This window comes from Rhincodon typus, chromosome 11 (assembly GCF_021869965.1).
Source record: "Rhincodon typus isolate 14 chromosome 11, sRhiTyp1.1, whole genome shotgun sequence".
Classification (NCBI taxonomy): Eukaryota; Metazoa; Chordata; class Chondrichthyes; order Orectolobiformes; family Rhincodontidae; genus Rhincodon; species Rhincodon typus.
The window spans coordinates 55984923-56003684 of NC_063342.1; the positions used below are offsets into that span (position 1 = coordinate 55984923).

The window sequence follows — 18762 nt, forward strand, 5'->3', positions numbered from 1 at the left end:
TCAGAACTGAGGAAGGGTCACCGGACCCGAAACGTTAACTCTGTTTTCTCCTCCACAGATGCGGCCAGACCTGCTAAGCTTTTCCAGCAACTTTGTTTTTATAACTGGGTTTCTACCAGCAGTGTAAGTAATAACAATTGCGGAGCAACAGATCCAGTCTTAAAATATAATTTTATATTTCTGCACTGTTGTGAAACAACATGTTTAAGACAAAACACTAGACCTTGAAACAAATTTATTTTGTACATTTTCTCATTATATCAAATGATTATTTCTCTTGATGCAATGTACTTAAAAAGTAATTGGATTTTAATACATTTCATTCCCTAATCTCACTGGCTACAGGGGGAGCTTGATGGCATCACAACAGCTCCATACTAGGAACCCCCATTAAAGAAAGCTACAAGGAGACATCTGTCCTCTCAAGTACATTCAAAAGATCCTATAGGAGCACCTAAAGAAGGGCAGAAGACCTATCGTACAATATTTACATTTAGCCCTTTTAGCCCTCAACGAATACTGCAAAAAAAATTCATTAGTTATTTACCTCATCTCTGTTTCTGGGATCTTGAGTGAAAATGGCCCAAGTATTTCCCGACAACTGTGAATACATTAGCTTCAAAAGTAATTCACTAGCTGCAAATTATACCCTGACAGCTGATGCATATGTGGCAGACAGAAAGAGTTAGTTTGCTCAAGTTTGATCAGCAGCTTATTTCAGACTGTAGCAGCAAACACAAGAAAGCTGTGGATGCATATCCAATGGACAAGATATTAATAATTGGGCTGAAAATGGTCACAAAAAGCAGTAAAAAGACCATCGAGCAAGAGAAAATAATTAGTCTGCCCAGCAGAAATTATGTGCACGCATTTTCTTGTTTCAGGTGATACCATGAGTAGCATGTCTGCCTATGTTCAATTGTACTTTGTCTGCTAATATACTTCCAGTGTAAATTGTTTGTTTTCTAAGATAGAGCTTAAAGTGATTGTAAGTGAATGATATTGGAACAATTCAAATGAACAATACATTTTTTTTAATGCTCGCATATTGTACAAGTCTTCATTTTTACCTTCGCCTTCTTTCTCATTAGCAAAAGTCCCACAGTTATCTGAAGTTAAAAACTCCTCGGCTAATTGTCAGATCTTTCCCAAAGCCAAGTCATCTGTGGGAAAGACTGCAAGGTACTGGTAAATTTAAGTAATATTTTATCTGTGGAATTTTCTTCTTCCGTGGATGAAGGATGTTCCATCAATTAGTATATTCAAGTATGAGATCAATAGATTTTTGTGCACTTCCCATGGCAGTTCAAAAGTGAACAGAATTTATTGCTTGACTGATTGAGAGTCAATCGTCATCCAAACAGTTTTCCTCCACATCTGATATATTTTCACAACTCATTAGTGAAGACGTTTGAAGAATTATTTTTAAAAATATTTTATTGCTGCAATAATTTTTCTCCCAGGTTACTTGCAGAAGTATCCAGGAGATGAACTTGCACGAGGGGTGGCAATCCTCTCCTGAAAGCTTTACAGCAAGCCTTGCTGGAAACATAGTGTGTGGATGTTGGAGCAGGAAAAGGTTCATTTTTGTTACACCTCTAACTGCTCCAATTCCCTTCCCCACTTTCCTGCAACCCAATTCAGAATAGTCTACTTTTGTAACTTACCTTTGCAAAATGGTCCATTGTACCCATGGAACCTTCATCATGACAGGCCAATACCTTGAGAAGGAAAGACAAAACAAAAATATTGTGTAAAGGAAGAAATACAAAGGCACAAGTTGGCCTGGTATAAGCAAGATTATTCAGTGCTTCAAGCTACACATTTACAAAACACTGTGGAAGATGGAAAACTGAAATAAGACTAAAAAATGCTGGAAAATATTCAGCCAAACAGCATGTTTGATGGACTTTCATCAGAATTTAAGGAAAGGTTTTTTTTTGTTTGTCACCACTCTGAAGATAGCTCATGAAATTGAAACATTGATCTCACTGAACACAGGAGGCAAGTGAGCCTGCAATTTTGGTTTGGCAAACTACATGCAAACTTCCCAACATGGTCCTGCCACACAGCAATTTTGATGTGATTTGAAGTATGGGGTTTTCTGCAGAGGGAACCCACATAACAGTGGTGAGCCATCAACTTATCATGCAAACAAGTCAAGTGGTAGCTCAACGAAGCACAAAAAGCAACCTCAGAGGTTAATCACGGGAAATGTAGGCAACATCACGGTGGGAAGGCAGTCAGAGAGATGGTGCATATATGAGTGCTGCATTAAAAAAGGAAGGATCAGATAACTCTTCATTCAGTGTTTTGATATTGAAGAGAGTTTCATCTGTAAGCACTAGATCAATTGGGTGAGGTAGAGAAAGGAGAGGGAGTCAACCTTGAGGGGTTAGTGAGGCAGAGTGGGAGTGTCCAAGCAGCTGATATTGTATATTTGCTGTCGAGAAAGGTCACCTCTGGAACTGGGCCTCAGTGACTTCCATAGGGTATACCAATAAAGAACAGGCTTCCTGGGTGAGAGCATCAGTGCTGCCAGAGGATGTTTCAATAAAGGAAAATCATGAGAGAATTGTAAGCATTCGTAGAGGTGCACTTCACACCCCACTGATCACATGGGCACATGCTGGCAGTACCTGTTAAAGTGAGGATCAGACGCTACTTCCATGTCTCTGGGTGCTTTCAAGGGGCATCACTGGCCCTGACTATGAACTCGCAAGTGAATGCTCATCACAATGTCAAGCAGGTAACTGATACCTCATTTGAATAGGCATCAGATTATACTAAATTCACAACTGATCAAGTCTTGCAAATGGAGGGCAATATGATTTCCCTCCATCTCTGGACTCCTTGAAGAGAAGCTAGCACCATGCATAAAGAGGTAGGATTCCATTCTTTCAATGTAAGGTTGCTGTGCAAATGGGCAAGACACTTAGGCAGATTTTTATAGAATCCCTACAGTATGAAAGCAGCTCATTCAGCCCATTGAGTCCACATCGACTCTCCAAAGAGCACCCACCCAGACCACTCCCTACCTATTCCTGTAACCCTGCACTTCCCGTGGCTGATCTACTTAGCCTGCACATCCCTGAACACTGATGGCAATTTAACATGGCCAATCCACCTAACTTACACATCTTTGGACCGTGGAAGGAAACCAGAGCACCCTGAGGAAACCCATGCAGACTCATGGAGAATGTGCAAAGTCAACACGGACAGTTGCCTGTGGGTGGAATCAAACCTGGGTCCTTGGCGCCATGAGGCAGCAATGCTAACCACGGTGTGGCAGAGCATTCTGGTTCCTGAGAGGAGCAGGAGAACACTAGCTTGTCAGATGAAGCAGGCCTGGCAGGAGGTGTCTCAGGAAATAGGAACAATGTCAGAGAGACTCCTACAATCTTCTGTGGTCTGGCAAAGTAAGACAACCTGCCACCTCCAGTACAGATCAGCATAAACATGATCTGGGCAACCTAGGATCCATGGTGCCCCCAAACATGAAAATGTGATTTTCCCAGATAGACAAAGCTCCTATCACAAGTGCATGAGGAGAAGGCAACACAAGACAGCAATATCACATGTGTCTGATCCTCTGGAGGTAGTGAAAGGCTTAACTCTTTCACGATTTACTTTGCAAGAGAAAAAGACACATAACTCCAAGAAAGGGCTTGACCTCAATCTTGATCTCCAAAAGTCCAACAATCACAACAAAGAATGTAATTGGATTCACCAGGAAACTGTGTCAGCTACTGGGTGCCACTCGAGCCAGTTGATCCCGATGTCAGAGTCCTGACCCAAAAACAAAGAGTTAGCCCACACATTCAGTTCCAGCCTCTGCCGTTGAATAACTTCCAGCATTTTCTGTTTCTATTTCTAATTATAACATTACTGCTACATAATTTTACCACAAAAGTAGAACTGAAATGAAACTAACTTACTGGTTTTTCTCCAAGATTGCTGTGTTTGACTTTAAGCTTGGGCTTTCTAGCTGGTGGCACTGCAGAACATATTTTTAGCGGCTGTCTCGATGGCATAAAGGGTATGACTTTGGGATATGGAGAGTCTAGTCCTTCTGCAGGTCTCAAACCAATATCTTTTGCATTGTTAAATTGTTCAAATTCTCTGAAGAGAGAGAATGAGTTGGTTTTATAATAATGCTACAGTATATATGGTAATTTAAATATCTTGTTAAAAGCCAATTGTAAATCATTTTCCACTGCTGGATTCCAACTAAAAGTGTGTATTTTTTGAAAAATATTAGATGCAACTAAGTTTTCCAGAGCAATTCCTTTGCTCTGCTACTTAATCCTGTTCATAAAAAAGACAATAATTTAACAAAATATTCTCCATATCTTTAATTATTTTGAGCAAAGGCAGTTAAGAACAAAAAGTTGTGCTCAACACAGCAATAATATGAAGAATCTTGTGCATAAATAAAACTATAATTCCTAATTGGAACTCAAGATTCATGATAGCTACATGTATTGGAGTGTAAACCAGAGCACCAAAATGAAACTTTAACAAGATTTTGATCAGCAATGCTAACAGGCAGCAGGTGACATCAAGAGTTGGGCAGCAGCTACTTGACAATCCTAAAGCAGAAGGCAACTGAAACCATGAACATTTAATACCTGGGCAGTAAAGGTGAGAAGGTTTGGAAAAATTAAGCTTTTATTCATTAATTATGTTCACAGTAATAACAGGTCAGCCACACCTACCAGCAATAATGTTAAGTGTTCAAAGTGTAACTGAGCATTAAGTTGCACAGGTTCTAGCAAGCTTAAGAACTGATACCACTCTACTCAAAACCCAAACCCTTTCTGCACAATGCCACAACACAAAACCTCTTCCAAAATCATACTTCATCCTACCTCAGAGATTTTTTAAATCTTTTTTGTTATCTCGCTTTTTGTTTCTCTGCTAGCTCATGACATAATCTCATGTGTCAAATATGCCTGTAGTATGCCATACATCAGCCCTTCCTAACGCGATGTTTCCTTCCAATTTGAGAGCTCAAGTTACTTCAGTTTTTCCGCTTAACTTAGGTCTCAAGAACTAGTGATCAGCCTTGCGACTGTTCTTTGCCTGATTGCAATACAATGTATCTGGGAGATAGATTCCTGAACCATATCTGTTCCAGAAGGTGGTTGACCGAAAACCACAGTGCAGAAATGAAGGAGTAGTGGCTCAAGCTGGTCCTCAAAATCTGAAATGCAACTGGCAGCACCTAAAGTCTCCTAAAGCTACTAAATTTGCAGATGTGCGTGCAACAAGTCACCATTTTCCTCCCCTGGTAATCAAGTCCCTGAACTGTAAATCATTGAAACATAGCAAAGGGAAGAAATAGATAGTTCAGGGATCACAAAAGCCAATGACACTGGAAACATTGATATGTATATTTTATATATGAGGCTCTGGAGATTGAAAATAATTAAAAAGGCAGCGGGAGAAGGTTAAAAAATGGGGAATGACTTTTTGTGCAGAGCATCAGGGGTCTCAATGGGACCTGCAAAGGAGGCCCCCATCACCTTGACCAACACCACCTACAAAGCGAAAAGTGCCAGGTTCCTCACATGTGGGTTAGAAGTCAGCAGCAGCACAACAAAGTCCAATGTGGCCATTAACTGGCCACAATTTTCAATCCTCATTGAGTATAGGATTGGAGGAGAACAACAGAGTTGCATTTATTGTGCCACTTTTCAAAAAAGGGATAAATCAGAAAACTACAGCCTTATATCAGTAGGTGGGCATGCTATCAGAAACTACAATCAGGGACAAGCTAACCTTTAATTTTGAAAGGCATTGTTTAATCAAGGAATACTGGTGTGGATTTCTTAAAGACAGATCTGACTAATTTGATTCTACACTTCAATTAAGTAGCAGAGAAGGCTGATCAAGGTTGTGCAGTTGATATCTAATAATGGACTTTCAGGAGGCTAAAAGTATGGAAGCTCGTAGAGTTAATTGGAAAGATGATAGTACATTTGTAGAATTGATTCAGTGGCAGGAATCAAACCCTCTCCCTGAAAATGTGGTTAAAGCAGATTCCATAATCAATGACATAAGGGAGTTGGAAAACTACTTGAGGATTAACAACTTTCAGGATTCTGGACAAAAGTTGCGAGTGATAATGTCTGTTTTTTCAAACAGCCAAAATAGATACAATCCGTTAAATGGCCTCCTGTGTTGTTTACTTCTGTGATAATGCCCACTTCTTGCTCCTATATCCCTTCCTACACTACAACAGAGACATCACTTTAAAACAACTTAACTGGCTGTAAAGTAATTCGGTCATGAAAGGTGTTATACAAGCACAAGAATTTCTTTTCATTCCTATAGAAATCCTTATCGACTTGGCTGCCTGGCCCCATAATTGCAGATTTAACCAGTTCGATCTCCATAGGTATTGTTCCCTCTCTTTCAAAATGAGAAGCACATAAAAATGTCAAGCCACGAGAATATGATAATGATCTAAAACTTTATTTCCACTGTCTATTAACCATTCATGAGAATTCTACTTTCACTCCAAGTTAATTGGAAAAGGAGAAAACAGAAACAATTAAGCTGTATGCATGTTTTTCTTTACTGCACCATTGTAGACAGTGTCATCAGGTAAATCAAGGAAGCATTTCACATAATCATAGAATTAGTATACCACAGAAGAGGCAATTCAAAGCATCATGTTTGTGTTGGCTGTCTGAAGGAAGAACACATATAATACCACTCCCCTGACCTCTCTACATATCTCTGCACATTTTCCTTCTTCAGATACTTAGAATATCGATAAAATCATGTTACCAATTTATGATTCAATTTTATTTCAGACTACCACCATTCACAACAATCCCAACAATCGCAAAGAATATTCTGATCTCACACGAATCTGTAAACTATTTTCATATTATTGTACACCCACAATTATCTGCATGGTGCTGTATCAACTCAAAATATTATGTTATATTCACTAGCCAAGGGAAAATATTATTTCCATTGTGTAAAGAAAGAGTGAAATATAGCTATCCAAACAGATGTCAATCAATTCCTTCTTACAAGAGGTAATCTGAAAATACATGAAACACTCGCATCATAAAAAATATCAGTTATGATAAAAAATTCAGCTGAGTCATTAAATTTTGCTTTTCTTTCTTGTTTTGACAAAGCAGCATATGAATATTTCCATTATTTACCTGCGATCCTGCCTTTGCAAGCGACGCAATCTTAGATGCTGAATAAAATCTTCATAATGTTTTTTATGGGCTTTCATTGTTGCTACCTCATCATCATTATAAGTGTACTCAGGATCCACAGGAATCTGTTGTTGTGTTTTTTCACTGGGAAAAATTAATAGAAAATGCAATGTATCTGTCATAAATTAGCATGAATAATGCAAAGATATGATTTAAAGGCCATATTCCAACCAAGGTGTTCAAGGTCATGGTCAATATTTAAAGAAATATTCAAGTATTTAAGAATATAAACAAAGTATATCATGTAAATCACACAACAAAGACCACAACTTAACAAATAACTGGTCAGGTTCACCAATAGCCAGATTCCAGATTCAAACATCAGCTGACAGTGAGACCCCGTGTATGAGTTAGATGCTGTGCCTCTCTATAAAATTCCAGATTCAAGACTCTCAGCTCTCTGGACACTTAGGGATGGACAATAACTGCTGGTCTTGCCAGTGTCAGCCACATTGCCTGAACAAAGCAAAAAACACATCTGGTTCACTAGTGGCCTTTTGGAAGGAATGTATCACCCTTACCTGGTCTACACCATGCTGAACTGCCATCTGAAATGGACAAGTTACTCAGCACCAAACTACTACAGAAATATCAAAAGGAATTACACCAGAACAGATCACCAGGCATCAATTTAGAAACTAGAAATGACAATGACACACCAAAACCTGGCGATCCTGCAAAGGCATCTTTCACATAATTTGGAGGCTTGTGCCAAAATTGGCAGAGCTGCCCCACTGTTAAGTCAAGCAACAGCCTGGCTGTAATCCATACTGAATCACACCCCACAGACAATGTCTTAGATACCACCATGTAATCTTACAGCATCAGATCACACAGGGCAATGAGGCCATCTGCTGATTACCATCCACCTAGCTGATGAATCACTGCTCCTCCATGTTGAGCACTGCTTGCTATACCCACTGAGGGTAACAAAGGTACAGAGTGGGGACTTCAATACCCTTCATCAGGAGTGGCCAGAAGCACCATTACTGACTGAGCTGCTTGAATCCTGAAGTAAGTAACTAATAGACTGAGCGTGTGGCAGGTGGTGAGAAAATCAACGAAAGGAAAAGTGGAATTTGACAGATTAATGGAGCGGGCAGGTAGGTGACAGATAAGTTTCAGTGTGTGAGGTGATGCACTTTGGTAGGAAGAAAATTACAAGACAATATTAAATAGCGGATACAATTCAAAAGCGGGTGTAGGAGTAGAGGGACCTGGGTGTATGTGTCTACAGATCACTGAAGGTACCAGGACAGGTGCATAGAGCAGTCAATAAAGTATACAGTGTCCTTGGCTTTATCATAAGGGGATTACAGTACAAGAGAAAGGAGGTGATGCTGAAACACTATGAGAGACTTATTAGACTTCAGCTGTGTTATGTACATTTGTGGGTGCCACATTATAGGTAAGATGTGAATTCAATGAGGAGAATGCAGAAACGATTTACGAGAATGGTTCCACTAATGAGAAACTTCAGTCATGAGGATAGATCGAAGAAGTTGTGACTGTTCTCCTTGGCTGAGGGCAGATTTGATGGATCTTTTCAAAGTCATTAGCAGCTGGATAGATTAGATGGGGAGAAACTGTGCCTGCTCATAAAAGGAACAAGAGAGGGCATAGTTTTAAAGAGATGTGCCAAAGAAGCAAGGATGATGTGAGAAAACACTTTTTTCACACAGCGAGTTGTTAAGGTGTAAAATGCACTGCCTGAATATATGGTGGAGGCAGATTCAATTGAGGCATTCAAGGCAGCATTGGATGATTATTTAGATATAAGTAGTACATAAAGGTAGAGGGACAAAGCAGGAGATTGGCGCTAGGTAATAGAACGTTACTCAGGTTTGTCCTGTCCACAAAAAGCAGCATAAATCCAATCTGTTCCCATCAGCCTCCTCTCAATAATCAGAGGAGTGATGGGCAATGTTTTTAGCCGTGCTATCAAGCAGGACCTATATACCACTTGCTCACTGGTTATTATTTTAGGTTATTTACATTCCACTCAGCTTCTGAGCTTAGCTCAAATATGTACAAAACAATTGAACACAATGGAGTCACTGCCCTTGACATCAATGCATAATTTGACCAATTGGGGCATCAAGGAACCTTGGTAAGATTGAAAACAATGGATATTAGACTATGTTGGAGTCATACCTAACACAGAGGATGGTGGTTGTGATTGTTGGAAACCTAATCAATCTCAGTCCTGCAGCATTGCTGCAAGAGTTTCTCAGAGTAATGTCCTTGATCCAACCCTCTTCATCAATGACCTTCATTTCATCATGAAGTCAGAAGTGAGGAGGGAGGAGGGTGTGTGCTAAAGATTACACTATGTTCAGCACAATCATGACCCCTCAGCTACTGAGGCAGTCCATGCTAAAATGCAGCAAGCAACATTCCCTTTACACTGCACGGCTCTACTGTCACTCCAAGGTTTTGTGCAGACGAATCAGCATGACGTTGGATTGATCACACCTAAATCAGACATTGAGAAAATAATTAGGGGAGTTTTGGCAGCAAGGCCTGGACAACATCCAGGTTTGGGGTGATAAGTGGCAAGTAACATCTACATCACCCAAGGTCCAGACAATGACCATCTCCAACAAAATATAATCTAACACCTTCCCTTGACGTGCAGTAACATGACTATCACAGAAACTCTCATTATTAACGTTCTGTGAGTTAGTATTAGCTGAAATTTGATTTGTGGCTACATGTGTAGATCAGAGACTGGGAATCCAATGTTGAGCACCTCACCTCCATATCCCCAGAGCCTGTCCACCACGTACAAGGCACAAGCCAGGAATGCGTTAAAAAGACTCTCCAGTTCCCTGAGTGTGTGAGGCTTCAATGAAACTCAACAAGCTTGATACCATTCAGGACTTAACAGCCCACTTGACTAACACTGCATCAACCAACTGAAATATTCATTCCCACGACCATCGACACACTGTGGTAACAGTGAATACCCATGAAGCACTTCAGCAGTTCATGCTCATTCAACAGTGCATTCCAAACCTGTGGCTTCTATTACCTAGATAATACTCCCAGCAGACAATGGGAACACCACCAATTGCAAATTACACTGCAAGCTTCCAAGCTACGCGCCTTTGAGATTTGGAACTATAATGTTCACTGGTAATGGGTTATAATCCTAGAACTATTTTCCCAACACTTGGGTGCATCTGCAAAAGATGGATGCAGGGATTCAAGAAGGAAGCTCTCCATCACCTTTTCCAGGCAAATTAGGGTGGTCAACAACTGTTCTTGCCAGCATCCTACAACCTGTGTGAGAATATTTTTAAAATTGAGATAGATACAGTTGTAACAATGTATTGTAGTTATAAATAAAAATGTATATTTATTACAAAATTAAAAATAATTCAACCAGCAGCAAAGGTCGACATACTCTTCCATTTGAATTACCTTTCAAAATCTTACATTTGGCTCTGTATTTCCTCACCTTCAAAGACTTCCTCAAAAAAATCTTTTCACACTTTTGGTGTTTTTAACTTCTACTCAGCATGTATTCAGTTCTTTTCATCTTAATCCATTCGGGATGATATGATGGTGTTATGTACTTATAAACTCATACTGCGCAAACACAATCAGACTCAGAACAACTTATTCATTTATATTAACTGAGGTAAAAGTTCAAAGTAACTTAACACTTCCATTTTAAAAGCTGCCTTTAGAGGGAGCACCCCTCCTTTCCACAAACCAGAACCTGAGACAATGAGATTGTCATCAATAATTATAGGTTTTTTCTAAACATCAGCAATATAAACTTGTTTTTGTTCATTGCAACATTCAAGAAATTGTGTTAAAACACTGTATAATTTCAGTTCATTAAAGCTTTTGATTGAAATGCAAAAGGTTTTGCAAGAAACATTTGCAGGCAATGAGACAAGTTTCATTTTAACGTTATAATTTTGGAAAATTGCACCCCTTAAAGAATATCACCATCATGCCATTCATATTCAGTTGGCTGCATACTTCATTCATCAATCTTACCTGCTATTTTGCATACTTATAGACCATTTTCTGTTGAAAAAGTTAGCATTAAAAGCTCCCTTGGTTTAGCTCTGTCTCCCCAAAATGCCATGCATCCAAATTTGGTGCCTTAGGCCAGAGTCAACTAACATCACATGGCACAGCCTTTCATTTGGAGGTTAAAGCAGGAAAGGAGCCATAGGCTGTTAAGCATTCCATCTGGCTGGCATGGCAGAACAGCAGCTAAAAAACAGCAGGGACTAAGGATTGAAACTCGTCTTCTTCACCTTGCATCCAGGGCCTCACTGAATGTTTAGAGCAAAGTTTTCAGTGCTAGCTTCCTGGGGGCATCACTGACAGTGGGTGCGGAGTGATCGTCCAGAATCCTCCCAGAAATTTGGTCAAAGAGTGCAGTTTGGTGACGTGTCCTATGAGTCAAGTTGTTGCTGAAACCTAGCAAATCTATAAGATGGCAGGGCCTTGTAACACTGCCAACATTTAGCCGTAGACATATAAATGGTATTGTTCATTCTTACAAACAATGAATCTGTGACAGGATTCACGTATCCGTGCACAGGTATCGGATTCTGGCATTAAAAGTCTCGGCTGGTTCCTTGGAACAAACCGGTAACACTAAGCTGGAGGCTGTGGAATGTTGTTAATTTACAACTATTGATAGTTGGATACTTATAAAGCACTCTTATAAATAGAAGTAGGAGGGCTTCATGTGAGTAAGTGTCACCTGACTCCTATTGTGACATTGCTGTGACTTTCAGAAGTGTATTTGTCCTGGTTGCATTTAAGAGAGAGTGAATGAGATGTGTTGAGAAATCTGTGGTAACTTGAACAGCTTGCGAGACCCTGTGTTTTTTTTTCAAGTTGGAACAATAGAAGCAGCCTGAATGGGTGTGGCCAGCTCTCACAGACCGGGATTTCAAATGTTTTTTTTTTAGCTTTTAGATTCAGCAAAAGTTGATGGAATCTTAAAGAAGTAGAAACTATTTCCTCCCCCTCTCTTGGCTACAGTTAGAAGCTGGGATTTCTCTTCTAACTGAGGGTATTGCATGTAAAAAATCTATTTTCTGAATTTGTCTTTTTGCCAAGGGTGTGTTTATGGGATGTTACTATATTGGAACAGTTAATTAGTAATAGTTACTGTATCAATTATTCTGTTAAGTTTTCCAATAGAGTTAAGTTATTCTAAGTTCTTCTTTCTTTTGTTGTATTTTAACTGTAGTGTTTGAATTAATTGTGTCCTTGCTTAATATTGAGTAGTTTGACCAGTTGCATTGCATATGGAACACAGCATTTCACATTTGCCTTTTAAATAGGCAAAAGTTAGGGTCTAGACAACTTTCTTAAAATATTTTGAAGGGGTCTGGTCTGGTCTGTCCATAACATTATGTTGCCTATTTGGCTCTCCTCTTGTTGTGTCCTTAATCCAAAACAAAAAGACACAGGGGTCATTACAAAGGCAAATCTATTAATTCCTCTTCGGTGTTAGAAAAGCAGCAATAGCTCATAGGTAAATGTGCAAGTGTAGATACTGAAGCTGTTTTCAGGAGAAAAATGAAACAAATACAAAAATTCATCAGAGCAATAAGCTCGTTATGAATCTTTTATTTTACCCTCACATTCTGTCTAATAATACTGAATCATCATTTTAAACAAACATGATTCATAACACAATAAATGAAAGGTAAAGTCAGCATTATCTTACCAGACTATAGGGCTGCTCTCCCATTAGACAGAGAGAGAGAGATGATTAGTGGTGCTTCAAACGAGGGGAAAAGTTGAGAAGGAAAGCCTTTCATGGTAACTTCAATCAGTGCATGAATTGAAACCTCACTGTTGGCATCACTCTGCTTTTCAAACCTACCTTCCAACTAAATGAGCTAACCAATCCCCAAGACTTACAGTAGATGGGACACACAATTCCACAGTATCATTCCTACTTCATCTCAAAATCAGGCAGTAAAGGTGGGAAATCCAAACAAATCTTTGTGAAGCATAAACATTTTTGTTGTATTACCCATTGGAAAGAAAGCGTCAACTGAAGAGGCCACAGAGCCTTTACCAGATGCAGGGTTTCCAAGGATTTTTCAAGATGCCCTTGTCCTAGGCCCCACTCACCAATAAACCAGCGAAAAGACGGTCAGGAGCCCGTTATGAAAAAGTCAGCTGCTCCTCAGCCATTTTATGCTTGGTAGGGCATAACTGCCTCAGACTGACACTTCTGCTCACATCTGGAGAGGAACATGGGCTCCTGCTGATAGCTCAGTAGCATCTGCAGGGCCAGACTCAAACAATAGCCACAGATAAGTTTACAAATAGCTGCTGAGGAAGAGTATGCTACCAAGGCCAGATTTAAGGCAGATCCAGAGTCTAGGCATGGTCAGGCTGCCTGGCCCTAGGATCCAGGTTGAAGGGCCAGGTTTGTGCATCCAAGAGGATTACAGCATAAGTGAATGACCTTGGTGAGATTAAGGGAATGCTTCCAGTGGACAGAGTCACCCCAAAGGAGATTTGTCATACCCACCTTGCCTCTCCTGTCATGGGCAGAATGACGTCATTATCATTTAAAGGCTTCAACAGGCCCAAAGATAGGCTGCCTGATGATTCCACCTCTCCCACAAAATGGGAGACTGGTCAGGGATAGGTGGGAATGTGATGAGTCAACAACATGTTGCACTTTCGGAGCCCCTTTGACTTCTGACACCCCTGCGAGGGGCTGAGAAAACCAACCACCAAGAGTCAATATGACTCAGGATTTCAAAACTATTAAACAATAATATAAAATATTAAAATTAAAAGGAGAAAACAGGCTCATCTGTCAAACAAACGTAAAACAGCATTTTTCTATATTTGTTTCAGTTTCATTCTCAACAGAAATATGAACAGAGATATCCTGTGTGAGTCAGAAGGTCGAGTTTGCAAGTCCCACTCCAGAAATTTGAGCACATCCTCTGGAATGATTGTAACAAGATCCGCCAGGTGGACCTCACAGAATATGAGCTCCCTGATTGGGGTTGTTAACCTCGTCCAATCAGGGATCCCTGGCTGACAGATATAAACAGCAGTCTCAGACATCATGTTCACTCTGAGAGCTGGTTCTGAGGAAGCTGGATCAGTGTGAAGTACACTCCATGTGTAAATAAAGGATGACTTGGCAACAGGACACCAGCCTCTATGGAGTTATTTCAATCTAGGCTGGCATTCCTATGTTCAGGGTGTGCTGCATGTTTAGAAATATTATCTTTCAGATAAAACCTTAATCTAAGGCCTATTTGCCTTTTCAGGTAGACATAAAAGCCTCATGGTGTAATTCAAAGAAATGCAGTGATACTTTTCCAACCTCTTAATAAACATTGATCACTCAACGATTGTTGGATGATTTATTTGATTTCAGTTTGCCTGAACTTACATAGAAAAATAACGCTGCTTTTTTTTCTTGCTTTGAAGCTTGAGTTACATTTTAACAAATGAAAATGTTCTTTCAATCAGTACTCACATGTGTTTTTCAATTCTGTTCCTGGACCTGGTATTTGCACACCTGTCATCAGGTTTTGAAACAGGCACCTTGTTTTCTACATTTTTGCTTCTGTTTTGATGAAAGTGCATGCTTTCATGGCCAGTAGGAAGTGCAACAGGACATGAATCAATGTACTTGACTTTTCTTTCGGTTGTCTCCTGAGCCAGTGTTCCAGGTTCATTAGCTACGGCAGGAGCTATTTCTAAGGATCGAACATGGTATAAATTTAATAACCAAAGTAATTCAGGTTCTAGATTTTATTCCTGAAAAACAAATTTATATTACTGAACTAAGAAAAGAACACCCAGAGTTTGAAATTTCCATCCGGGAGATATTGAGCAGATGATGAAGTAGACCTCATTAAGGCCCACACATTACTGGAAAATGAGAAAAGGGGCTAATCTACGGTTGCCTTTCTAATTGAAGGGGATAGTCTGGAGGATTTTCCACACCAATCCTGGAACTGCACCAAAAACTCTCACAAGACATATAAAACAAGTAGATGTATTCTCTAGCCCTTCCCTTCTGTAAGACGCTCCCAAAATTTACAACATGCCATATATCTAAAAAGAGATAGGCTGCGAAGGGCCATCTGAACTTTGCCTGTTGAAATCTGTTTTTGGTTCCCTATTCTTCCACTCTGTATGGGGAAGTGGACTATCATGGTTTTTAAATAAGGTCTTGGTGATAAAACACCCTGGGCCTGAACCAGGCAAGTGAATGTATCATAGTATTGTCAGTCACACTAGTAACACCCATCATTGATTCACATACACTCTGTGGACCAAAAATCAATCACACAAAGATGATTTGCATTTAATATTTATTCTAACCAAAACTATGAGACAATTACACAGGTTATGTCATCACTTTAACAGATTTTGCTATTGCTTAATTATTTATCTGTACATCAGATAGCATCAGTAGAAAATATGAGAATAGATGACATAAAGCTACAAAATAAAAGAAAAATTTCAATGGACAATTATTTCATAATAGACTATGAAAATCTGTGTATCATTCACGACCAATTACCATTGTAAAAATTATCATTTTAAAGACAAAATAAGGGAAAGATTTAAATTTCACACAGTAGTCCACCAGTTGGTTAAAACATGTGAACTCATGGCTCCCAGATCCCACGCAACTACAGCATTGTAACAACAGCCAGGGGAGGGGCTAGGAAATACTCCTTCAGCCAAAAATGTACCTTGAATCAATGGCAAAAACGTACAGCTCTCCCCACACAAAAAAAATGATAGACACTAACTCAATTAATAATTTATAATCTGAGATTGATAGACTCCCTCTAGCCAATGGTGTTAAGAGAAATGGAGCCATAGCAGATAAATCCAGTTTGGATATATATCAGTTATGATCAACTGAATGATAAAAGAGCTTGAGATGTGAGGGGCTGAAAGATCTGCTCCTGTTCTATTGAACCGTATTTTTAGTGAGTGAACTAAAAGTGCTTTCATGGTATCCATCTGTTCCAGCAATTGACGGACTGTGCATGGCATGTTATTTTTTGGATTGAACATTGTCTGTTGTGGCTGCAGAGGCTGATTTGCAATTGGCATTCCCCTATGCGGCTGGCACAGATGAATAGCATTCGCCTGAGGTTGACTGACAGTTTTTTTTTTCTTCCGAAGGATTCTCTTTTCTGCAATTTGATCAGTTATTTTATCCTGCACTTTCTACCATATACTTCTTTCCAGCAGTCAATCTTGTCAGCCGTGAGGACTTCCCGGACATCGACTTTGATCCTCGTCCACTTGGGGTCTCGTGATGTCTTGAAACTTTGTATGATAGACATTGGCAATGTATTGGTCTTGTGCCAATGGTAAACTCACCACAAATCGTGTCTTTGGGGATGCAACTGCCATTCTTTTGGTTTACATGACTCAGCCAATGGAGTTACCAATGACTCAAGAGGGCCAATGTGCTGGTGATCCCTCAACCCGGTGTACTTCAATATTCAGCGCTCTGTCTTGCAAGGAGATGCCCAATTTTCATCTGAGGTATCAGAGGTGAAAGTCATTCAGCCTCATCTCTTGTTTGTTCAAGTTGCCTTTGGAGGGTGATAGGGACACAAGCCTGGTACCCACAGAGCATTGTATTTTCATTTTGTTACTGCTGTTCCACACTCAACTTCTCAACTTTGACATTCCATCTGTGGCCTTGGCAATGCTGCTGCTAATTTCAACATCAAGGGACAGGGTTGCCAGTAATTGATTCAAGGTAAGTGAAGCTGTCAACTACTTCTGGAGTGGGGTTGTTCCCATTGATGGAAGGTGAAGTATGTCATTGGCCCCAGCTTTGACTTTCCTGACTCTGATTGTCAGCCCTGGGATAACTGATCGTTTAGCTGTTGCAAATGAACTTCAGTATAGGGTGCCAGTACAGCATTATCTGCAAACAATAACTCTTAGACTACAACATTGTGCACTTTAATTTTGGCATGTATCCTTGCGAAATTGAACAGGTCTGCTCTGGCAGGCAGGCAGACACACTCATTTGAATCAACAAATCATATGTTGAAAAGATTGGCACCAGAAAGTAGCCCAGCTGAATGGTGGAATCCTCTCTGATACCCCATTGTAACTAATGGAACTTTGCTTGTTTGTGTGGGAAGAAGAAATGATGTTCAAGAGTCCAAGCAAGAGCTTACTTTTCACAACAGTTTAAAGAGTTGATTTTTATTGATTAGTTTGAAGACCTTTGTGAGTTCTATTATAATGGAGCTATCCAGCTCCTACATGACAGGAAAGTCTGGAATAGTGTGGAGAGCTTCTTCAATGATAATGGTTCTCAACTGAATTCAAAGCAGTGATCCACTCATGCTCCTACTTCCTCGACAGGTTCAATGATGATCATATCTGTTCTCACCTTCAAGGGGCCTGATTTAATTGTTGAATTCTTGGTGCTTTTATGCAGTCTTCTACTATCCCTAAATTCAGCAGCCAATTGTATGTTGGCAAGTGGTCTGTTGAGACTTGATTCAGGCGGCTCTGGATTTTGTTTGCTGGGGTCTTGCTTGTACTTCAGTAAGACTCTTTCCTTCCCTGCAGTAGCTGGCTCCAGCTCAGTCCAGTAAGTCTTAAACCAGTTAGCGTTTGCCTGAGCTCTTCTTCCATTCACAGTGCATGCAGAGTTATAGATGTAATTGAGCCGATAGTCCTGTACTCTGACCTTGGATATTGTGCAAAAGAGCCTGATGGAGAATGCTGAAGAACTGTTGGTTTCTTTCTGGGTCAGCGGTACAGGAAGAGTTGATACAAGGATAAATTTCTGTGTAGTGTGCTGGAGCTTCCTTGGCTTCATACCAGAGAGTAGTCAGTGTCACAATATGCGCTGCGATAGCTATGAATTATGAGGACACTGTTGAGGGCGGCATATCTGGTGAAGTTTAGATCCAGCACGTGCCAGAAATGTGAACTTGGATGCCCCCCAGGAGACCATGGTTTGGAAATAATGTGGTTTAATCATCAGAGTGAAGTTTTTCTTTAAATAGTGAAAACTGTTCCATGCACACTCAGAATGTTGCCTCTTGGGGATTTCCACAAAAGTGTGTAGTTGTTTCTTTCAGAAATTCACTTTGAACAAGCTTAGTTTCTTGCAGTGCAGTAAAGTCCACATTGAGTTCACTATCCACACTTAGAAATATATCACCATCTTTTCACTGTCACTGTGTCAAAATCCTGGAATTCACTCCCCAACAACTCTGTGGGTCTACCTACACCAATGACTGCAATGGTTCAAGATGTCAGCTCACCACCATCTTCTCAAGGGCAATTAAGGATAGGCAATAAACGCTGGCCCAGATAATGACACCCACAGCCCATGAGTGGGCTCTTTATCAAGTTTTTCTTGCCTGGTTTGATGAGCAATCTGTCTGTTGAGGGGTGACTCTCTAATTTCCAAGCACCCATTAAAGCAAGCAGGTTGTGGTGGGACAGCATCTAGCTGAATGGGCGTTGCCTAGTTTGA

The 18762-nt window shown here is 40.1% G+C and overlaps 1 protein-coding gene across 1 annotated transcript in view; it reads right to left on the reverse strand.

Annotated features, from left to right (window-relative positions):
* Positions 1 to 18762, reverse strand: part of LOC109927725 (cilia and flagella-associated protein 47-like) — a 413667-nt gene that overhangs the window by 356036 nt on the left and 38869 nt on the right. Inside the window, exons 10-13 of the mRNA XM_048603110.1 lie at positions 14752 to 14974; positions 7188 to 7331; positions 3939 to 4122; positions 1668 to 1721 (exon numbers count right to left, since the gene is read on the reverse strand). Of these exons, the coding sequence (XP_048459067.1) occupies positions 1668 to 1721; positions 3939 to 4122; positions 7188 to 7331; positions 14752 to 14974 (605 nt within the window). The remainder of the gene's footprint in view (positions 1 to 1667; positions 1722 to 3938; positions 4123 to 7187; positions 7332 to 14751; positions 14975 to 18762) is intronic.